At 53.2% G+C, this 8915-nt stretch overlaps 1 protein-coding gene across 1 annotated transcript in view; it reads right to left on the reverse strand.

The window, feature by feature from the left end:
- The window catches only part of ABCF1 (ATP binding cassette subfamily F member 1), an 18708-nt gene continuing 9793 nt past the window's right edge, over nt 1–8915 (reverse strand). The window contains 12 exon segments of the mRNA XM_062512263.1: nt 1–692; nt 776–848; nt 1133–1197; nt 1776–1944; nt 2750–2782; nt 3339–3409; nt 3539–3613; nt 4226–4397; nt 5860–5972; nt 7200–7324; nt 8319–8358; nt 8361–8418. Coding sequence (XP_062368247.1) covers nt 526–692; nt 776–848; nt 1133–1197; nt 1776–1944; nt 2750–2782; nt 3339–3409; nt 3539–3613; nt 4226–4397; nt 5860–5972; nt 7200–7324; nt 8319–8358; nt 8361–8418 — 1161 coding nt within the window. The 3' untranslated portion in view covers nt 1–525.

Consider the following 8915-nt stretch of genomic DNA (forward strand, 5'->3'; position numbering starts at 1 on the left):
TCCATCACTGTTTATTACTCCTGGGCCGGACACCTCCCTTCACCCCAACCCCTGCAGCCACTCAGGGGTCACTCGGGGTCACTCAGAGGTCACTCAGTGTCACTCAGAGGTCACTCAGAGGTCACTCAGTGTCACTCAGTGTCACTCAGAGGTCACTCAGAGGTCACTCAGAGGTCACTCAGTGTCACTCAGTGTCACTCAGAGGTCACTCAGAGGACACTCAGAGGTCACTCAGAGGTCACTCAGTGTCACTCAGTGTCACTCAGAGGTCACTCAGAGGACACTCAGAGGTCACTCAGAGGTCACTCAGTGTCACTCAGTGTCACTCAGTGTCACTCAGAGGTCACTCAGAGGTCACTCAGAGGTCACTCAGTGACACTCAGAGGTCACTCAGAGGTCACTCAGTGTCACTCAGAGGTCACTCAGTGTCACTCAGAGGTCACTCAGTGTCACTCAGAGGTCACTCAGAGGACACTCAGAGGTCACTCATTGTCACTCAGAGGTCACTCCGCGGTCACTCCGCGGTCACTCCCGGGCCCGGTGCACCACCACCTCCCCCAGTGCCTCCAGCACCTCCCGTTTGTAGTCGTCGAAGTCGCCGTCGATCTGGCTCAGGCCCTGCTCCTCCACCACCCACAGCTGGCAGTTGGTCTCGGTGATGAGCCGGGCGTCGTGACTGACCACGATCACCGCTGCGACGGCACCGGGACGTCACCGGGACGGCCCCGCCCCGGCCCCGCCCACGGCCCCGCCCACGGCCCCGCCCCGGCCCCACCTCCTTTGTACTCGTTGATGGCGTCGGCCAAAGCGTCGATGGATTCGATGTCCAGGTTGTTGGTGGGCTCGTCCTGAGGGGCCAGGGGTCACTCAGGTGTGGTCACACCTGGGATGGACGTTCCTGGAGGGACCACGCCCCTCCCAGAGTGACCACACCCGTCCCAGAATGACCACACCCTTCCTTGAGTGACCACACCCATCCCAGAATGACCACACCCATCCTTGAGTGACCACAACCCTCCCAGTGACCACACCCATCCCTGAGTGACCACACCCATCCTAGAAGGACCACGCCCCTCCCAGTGACCACGCCCCTCCCAGTGACCACGCCCCCTTCCCAGGCCCCGCCCCTCACCAGGATGAGCACATCCGGTTCCCGGCAGGACAATTCGGCGAACACCACCCGAGCCTTCTGCCCACCTGGAGAAGGGGTGGGGCTTAGCACTGGGCCACGCCCATTTCTTTGTCTGTGTTAAGCCTCGCCCCTTTCCACCCATCCATCATTGCACTGGCCACACCTTCTTCAGTGAAGCCACACCCTTTTCTTAAAGGGCCGGCTCATCCTAAAGTCTTAATGTAGCAAAGCCACCACCCCGTGACAGTAGCCATCCCCTCCCAGGTGGTAGCCACACCCTCTCTGGGGTCACCACGGCCTTCCAGGTCATAGCCACGCCCCCAAAGACACTAGCCATAACCCCACAGACACTAGCCACGTCTCCTAAATACTGGCCACGCCTTTCCAGGTAGTAGCCACAACCATCCAGGTGGCAACCACGCCCTTCCAGATCATAGCCACACGTCCTAGACACTAGCCACGCCCCCATAAGCACTAGCCACACCCCCTAGGCACTAGCCACACCCTTCCAGGAGGCAACCGCGTCTCTCCGGGCACTAGCCATGACCCCGCAAACACTAGCCACACCTTCTAACCCACACCCACCCCCCTCCCAGCCGCTAGCCACACCCTCCCCCGCGGCAGCCACCCCCCCCAGGCCCACCTGAGAGCTTGGCTATCTGCAGGGTGTGGGCGTGGCCCTCGAGGCCGAAGCGGCCGAGGCACCTGCGGGCGTCCTGGTGAGCCAGGTTAAAGCTGCGCTGCAGGAACTCGGCCGCCGTCTCCTCCATGCGCAGCTGCTCGGCCGCCTGCTGGTTAAAGAACCCCACCTTCTGCGGGGGGCGGGGCCACGGAGGGGTTAGCCACGCCCATTCATCACCTGACCGGCCACACCCATCCCCAACCCGCCACACCCATGCAAACCTGCCACACCCATCACCTCACCCGCCACACCCAACACCTGACCCACCACACCCATCACCTGACTGCCCACACCCATCACCTGACCGGCCACACCCATCACCTGACCCACCACACCCATCACCTGACTGCCCACACCCATCACCTGACCCACCACAGCCAACACCTGACCCGCCACACCCATCACCTGACCAGCCACACCCATCACCTGACCCACCACAGCCAACACCTGACCCGCCACACCCATCACCTGACCGGCCACACCCATCACCTGACCCGCCACACCCATCACCTGACTGCCCACACCCATCACCTGACCCGCCACACCCATCACCTGACCCACCACACCCATCACCTGACTGCCCACACCCATCACCTGACCTGCCACACCCATCACCTGACTGCCCACACCCATCACCTGACCCGCCACACCCATCACCTGACCCACCACACCCATCACCTGACCCGCCACACCCATCACCTCACCTGCCACACCCATCACCTCACCTGCCACACCCACCCAAACCTCCCACATCCACCCCCATTGCCACGCCCACCCCAAATTTCAGTTCTGCCATGGTCTGGCTAAAGCCACACCCCCTTTACAGCCACACTATTCATTTACATATTAGACCACACCCCTTTAAGCCACACCCTTCATCTACATATCAAGCCACACCCATTGTACCCCGCCCTCTCTGGCCCCGCCCCCTTTACCAGCCGATGGTTCCTCCTCATCTGCCCCCGGAGCTGCGCACAAATCGGGGAGGAAAGGGTTAAAAATAAATAAATCAGGCGAGGGAAAAAAAACAAAAACCACAAATTTTTGGGGGCTCCCCCGAGTTTTGGGCTCTGGTCCCGTTTTTTGGGGTCTCCCCATTTTTTGGGGGGGGTTCCCTCCTGTTTTTTGGGGTTTCCCACCCCAGGTTTTCTGTCCTTCCCTCCCTCCTGTTTTTGGGGACGTTTTCCCTTTTTTTGGGATTTTTCCTCCTCCCCATTTTTCGCGGGTCTCTCTCTCCCACGATTTGAAGATTTCGGGGCATTTTTGTTCCATTTTTGGGCATTTCCTTCCTGCATTTTTTGGGGGGATTTTTTCCTTCCCCCTATTCCTTTTTCCCCACATTTTGGGGGTTCCTCTCCCCATTTTTGGAGTCCCTATCCCAATTTTTAGGATTCTTTCCCCATTTCTGAGATCCCTGCTCTCATTTTTTGGCTCCCTTTTCCCACTTCCAGGGTCCCTCTCCCCATTTTTGGGGTCCCCAACCCCATTTTTTTGGGGTCCACGACCCCATTTTTGGGTCCCTACCGGAGTCAGGGCCCCGGTCAGCAGCTGCAGCAGGGTGCTCTTCCCGACCCCGTTGGGGCCCACGATGCAAACTGGAAATTTTTTTTTTGGGGGGGGGGGGAAAGAGGAAAACTTGGGGAATCCCAAATGAATTCGGGATCCCCCTGACCCCCTCCCGAAGGATTTTTGGGGCCATTCCAGGGAATTTTTAGGGGTCCCACCTCGGGATTCCATGTCGATCCCAAAATCCAAGTTGCGGAACAGCAGCTCCTGACCCTCGTAGCCAAAATCCACGCCTGGGGTTTGGGGGGAAATCCAGGATTTGTGGGGGAAATTTGGGGATTTTGGAGAAAAATCGGGGATTTTGGGGGGAAAAATTGGGGATTTTTCAGGGATATTGGGGAATTTTGGGGGGTGGGAAAGAGCCCAGAATTTAACTTGAGGACTCAAATCCATCCTGAGACCCCAAAACTCATCCTGAGACCCCCCCCAAAATTCCCCCAAACCCTTTCACAACCCCCCAAATCCCCCTGACCCAAAATCCCATTTCCCCCCCAACCCCCATATTTTTATTTTATCCCCAACCCCCATATTTATTTATTTTATTCCCCCAAAACCTTCATATTTATTTACTTCTCCAAAACCCCCCATATTTATTTATTTTTCCCCTCAAAACCCACATTTATTTATTCCGCCCCAAACCCACATTTATTTTTATCCCCCAACCCCACATTTATTTTTTTCCCCCAACCTCCATATTTAGTTATTTACATCCCCCAAACCCCTATATTCGTTTTTCCCAAAACCCCCTTACAAGTTTTCCCAAAAATCCCATTTTCCCCCCCCCAACCCCACATTTATTTATTTTTATCCCGACCCCAATTTCTGTTCCCCGTGCCCCCACTCACCGTGCAGCCCCAGCACCGGGGGGCTCAGGGGGGGCGGGTTGGGGAAGGTGAAGCGCACCGAGTACTCGCGGGGCCGGCGCAGCAGCTCCGGGGGCTCGGCCGACTCTTCGGGGGTCGCTCGGCGCCGGCAGCGCTGCTGCTTGCGCGTCAGAGCCTCCTTGGTCTGCTTCTCCTACGGGGGGTTGGGATGGGTTGGGTTGGATGGGTTGGGTTGGGTTGGGATGGGTTGGGATGGGTTGGGTTGGGTTGGGTTGGTTGGGTTGGGTTGGGTTGGGTTGGATGGGTTGGGATGGGTTGGGTTGGGATGGGTTGGGTTGGGTTGGGTTGGGTTGGATGGGTTGGGTTGGGTTGGGTTGGATGGGTTGGGTTGGTTGGGATGGGTTGGGTTGGGTTGGGATGGGATGGGTTGGGTTGGGTTGGGATGGGTTGGGTTGGGTTGGGTTGGGATGGGTTGGGTTGGGATGGGATGGGATGGGATGGGTTGGGATGGGATGGGATGGGATGGGTTGGGTTGGGTTGGGTTGGGTTGGGTTGGGTTGGGTTGGATGGGTTGGGTTGGGTTGGGTTGGATGGGTTGGGTTGGGTTGGGTTGGGTTGGTTGGGTTGGGTTGGGTTGGGTTGGATGGGTTGGGATGGGTTGGGTTGGGATGGGTTGGGATGGGTTGGGTTGGGATGGGTTGGGTTGGGATGGGATGGGTTGGGTTGGGTTGGGTTGGGTTGGATGGGTTGGGTTGGGTTGGGTTGGATGGGTTGGGTTGGGTTGGGTTGGGTTGGGTTGGTTGGGTTGGGTTGGGTTGGGTTGGATGGGTTGGGATGGGTTGGGTTGGGATGGGTTGGGATGGGTTGGGTTGGGATGGGTTGGGTTGGGATGGGATGGGATGGGATGGGTTGGGATGGGTTGGGTTGAGTTGGGATGGGTTGGGATGAGTTTAGTTGAGTTTGGTTGAGTTTGGTTGAGTTTGGTTGGGTTGGGTTGCGTTGGGTTTGGTTTGGTTGGGTTGGGATGGGTTGAGTTGAGTTGGGTTGGGTTGGGATGGGCTGGGTTGGGTTGAGCTGAGTTTGGTTGGGTTGGGTTGAGTTGGGTTTGGTTGGGTTGGGTTGGGATGGGTTGGGTTGGGTTGGGTTGGGATGGGTTGGGTTGGGTTGGGGTGGGATGGGTTGGGTTGGGTTGAGTTGGGATGGGTTGGGTTGAGTTGAGTTGAGTTGGGTTGGGTTGGGATGGGCTGGGTTGGGATGGGTTGGGTTGGGTTGGGTTGGGTTGGGTTGGGATGGGTTGAGTTGAGTTGGGTTGGGTTGGGATGGGCTGGGTTGGGTTGAGCTGAGTTTGGTTGGGTTGAGTTGGGTTTGGTTGGGTTGGGATGGGTTGAGTTGAGTTGGGTTGGGTTGGGATGGGCTGGGTTGGGTTGAGCTGAGTTTGGTTGGGTTGAGTTGGGTTTGGTTGAGTTGGGTTGGGATGGGTTGGGGTTTTGGGCGATTATTTTGAATTTTTTTGGTGGCGTTATTTTAAATTTTTTTGAGTTATTACTATAAACATCTTTGGGGATTATTTCAACTTTTTGGGGATTATTTCAATTTTTTGGGGGGATTATTTTATATTTTTTTGGGACCATTCCGAATTTCCTGGGGTCCCTCACCGCCTGCTTGGTGGATTTGCCCCCGGCCTTGAGATCGCGCAGTTTCTTCTCCTGCTTCTCGAACTGCTTCAGGAGCTCCTTCTGCTTCTGCTGGTACATCTTCTTAAAGGCCACTGTGGAGCCCCATTTCCACATTTTCCCAATCTCCCCAATTTTTCCCCCATTTCCCCCATTATTTCCTATGGTTTTCCCAATTTTTTTTTGTACCAGCGCAGCCCTTGGGAATCCAGGTGGATGAATTCCCATTTTTTTCCCCATTTTTTCTCCATTTTCCCAATTTTCCCCCATTTTTTCCAATTTCTTCTATATTTCCACCCATTTTTCTCCCAATATTTCCCACTTTTCCCCCAATTGTTCCCCATTTCCCCAACTCATTGTTTCCCATTTCCCCACAGTTTTCCGCCCATTTTCCCCAATTTTTTCCCCATTTTTTTTCTAATTTTTCCCATTTTTCCCATTTTTTGACCCAAATCCTCACTGTAGTTGCCCCTGTACCAGCGCAGCCGTTGGAATCCAGGTGGATGAATTCCCATTTTTTTCCCTATTTTTTCCCCATTTTTTCCCATTTTTTCCCAATTTTTCCCCATTTTCCCCATTTTTTCCCCATTTTTTTTCTAATTTTTCCCATTTTTCCCATTTTTTGACCCAAATCCTCACTGTAGTTGCCCCTGTACCAGCGCAGCCGTTGGGAATCCAGGTGGATGAATTCCCATTTTTTCCCCATTTTTTCCCATTTTTCCCCAATTTTTCCCCATTTTCCCCCATTTTTTCCCCATTTTTTTTCTAATTTTTCCCATTTTTCCCATTTTTTGACCCAAAACCTCACTGTAGCTGCCCCTGTACCAGCGCAGCCGTTGGGAATCCAGGTGGATGAATTCCCATTTTTTCCCTATTTTTTCCCCATTTTTTCCCATTTTTTCCCCATTTTTTCCCATTTTTCCCCCAATTTTTCCCCATTTTTTTTTCTAATTTTTCCCATTTTTCCCATTTTTTGACCCAAATCCTCACTGTAGTTGCCCCTGTACCAGCGCAGCCGTTGGGAATCCAGGTGGATGAATTCCCATTTTTTTCCCCAATTTTTCCCCATTTTCCCCCATTTTTTCCCCCATTTTTTTTCTAATTTTTCCCATTTTTCCCATTTTTTGACCCAAATCCTCACTGTAGTTACCCCTGTACCAGCGCAGCCGTTGGGAATCCAGGTGGATGAATTCCCATTTTTTTCCCCATTTTTTCCCCATTTTTCCCCATTTTTTCCCCAATTTTCCCCAATTTTTTCCCATTTTTCCCCATTTTTTTTTAATTTTTCCCGTTTTTCCCATTTTTTGACCCAAAATCCTCACTGTAGTTGCCCCTGTAGTAGTGCAGCCGTTGGGAATCCAGGTGAATGATGTCGGTGCAGACGTCGTCCAGGAACCCCTGGTCGTGGGAAACCACCAGCAGCGTTTTCTTCCAGCTCTGCAGGTAACTGAGGGGATTTGGGGGAAAAAACGGAGATTTTGGGAAAAAAAAAAAAAAAAAAAAACCAAAATCTGGGGGGGGGGGGGGGGGGGGAAAAAACCCAAAATTTTGGGGAAAATAAAAAAAAAATGGGGGGGTTTTTGGGAGGAAAACAGGGATGTTTGGGGGGGGAAAAATGGGAAGTTTAGGGAGAAAAAAATGGGGATTTTGGGAGGAAAAAAAAAACTGAGATTTTTGGGGGGAAAATGAAGTTTTGGAGAAAATATAGAATTTTGAGGGGGAAAATGGGAACTCTGGGAGTTCTCAGAACATCAAAATTCCCCAAATTTCTCCCCAAATACCCCCAAAACATCCACCCAAAAAATACCTCGAAATTTTCTGTAAAAATCCCCAAAAATTCCTTTAAAATTCCCCTGATAATCCCAAAACTTCCCAAAAAATTCCCCCAAAATTCCCATAAAAATTCCCAAAACTCCCCCAAAAATTAAAAAAAAAAAATTCCCCGAAAATTCCCCTTAAAATCCCAAAAATTCCCCTAAAATTCCCCTAAAAAATCCTAAAAATTCACAAAAGATTCCCCCAAAATTCTTGTTAAAAGTCCAAAAACCCCAAAATATTCCCCTTAATATCCCAAAAACCCCCCAAAAAATTCCCCGAAAATTCCCTTTAAAATCCCAAAAATTCCCCTAAAAAAATCCTAAAAACTCCCAAAAAGATTCCCCCAAAATTCCTGTTAAAAGCCCATAAATCCCCAAAAAAATTCCCCTTAAAATCCCAAAAAACCCCCAAAAAATCCCCCCAAAATTCCCCTTAAAATCCTAAAAGTTCCCCCAAAAATTCCCCTTAAAATCCCAAAAATCCCCCAAAAAATCCCCCAAAATTTCCCTTAAAACTGCCCCCGAAATCCCCGTGGAGTTTCCCGGAAGGGCCCCAGGTGTGCCCCAAATTCCGCGTTTTCCCGGAGCGCCCCCCCCACCCCCCAGGTGTGCGCGTTCCCGCACTTGTTGAGCCAGATGACGGCGTTCAGGTCCAGGTGATTCGTGGCTCGTCCAGCATCAACAGAGTCGGCTCCAGGAAACAGAGCCCTGCGGAGAGACGCACCTGAGCACACCTGGGATACACCCTGGGCACACCTGAGACACACCTGGGCACACCTGGGGGTACCTGGGTTACACCTGGGCACACCTGAGATACACCTGGGCACACCTGGGGGCACCTGGGATACATGTTGGCACACCTGAGATACACCTGGCCACACCTGGGGGCACCTGGGTTACACCTGGGCACACCTGGGCACACCTGAGATACACCTGGGCACACCTGGGGGCACCTGGGATACATCTTGGCACACCTGAGACACACCCGGGCACACCTGGGATACACCTGGTCACACCTGAGACACACCTGGGCACACCTGGGATACACCTGGGCACACCTGAGACACACCTGGGCACACCTGGGTTACACCTGGGCACACCTGGACAGCGACACCCTCCTCCCCCAGCCCCAAAAACCTCCCCGCGGCTCCCCCAACCCACTCCAAAACCTCTCCCAGGCCACACCTGTGCTCACCTGATCTCACCTGGAACCCCCTGCCC

This window comes from Cinclus cinclus, chromosome 35 (assembly GCF_963662255.1).
Source record: "Cinclus cinclus chromosome 35, bCinCin1.1, whole genome shotgun sequence".
In the NCBI taxonomy this organism is placed as follows: domain Eukaryota; kingdom Metazoa; phylum Chordata; class Aves; order Passeriformes; family Cinclidae; genus Cinclus; species Cinclus cinclus.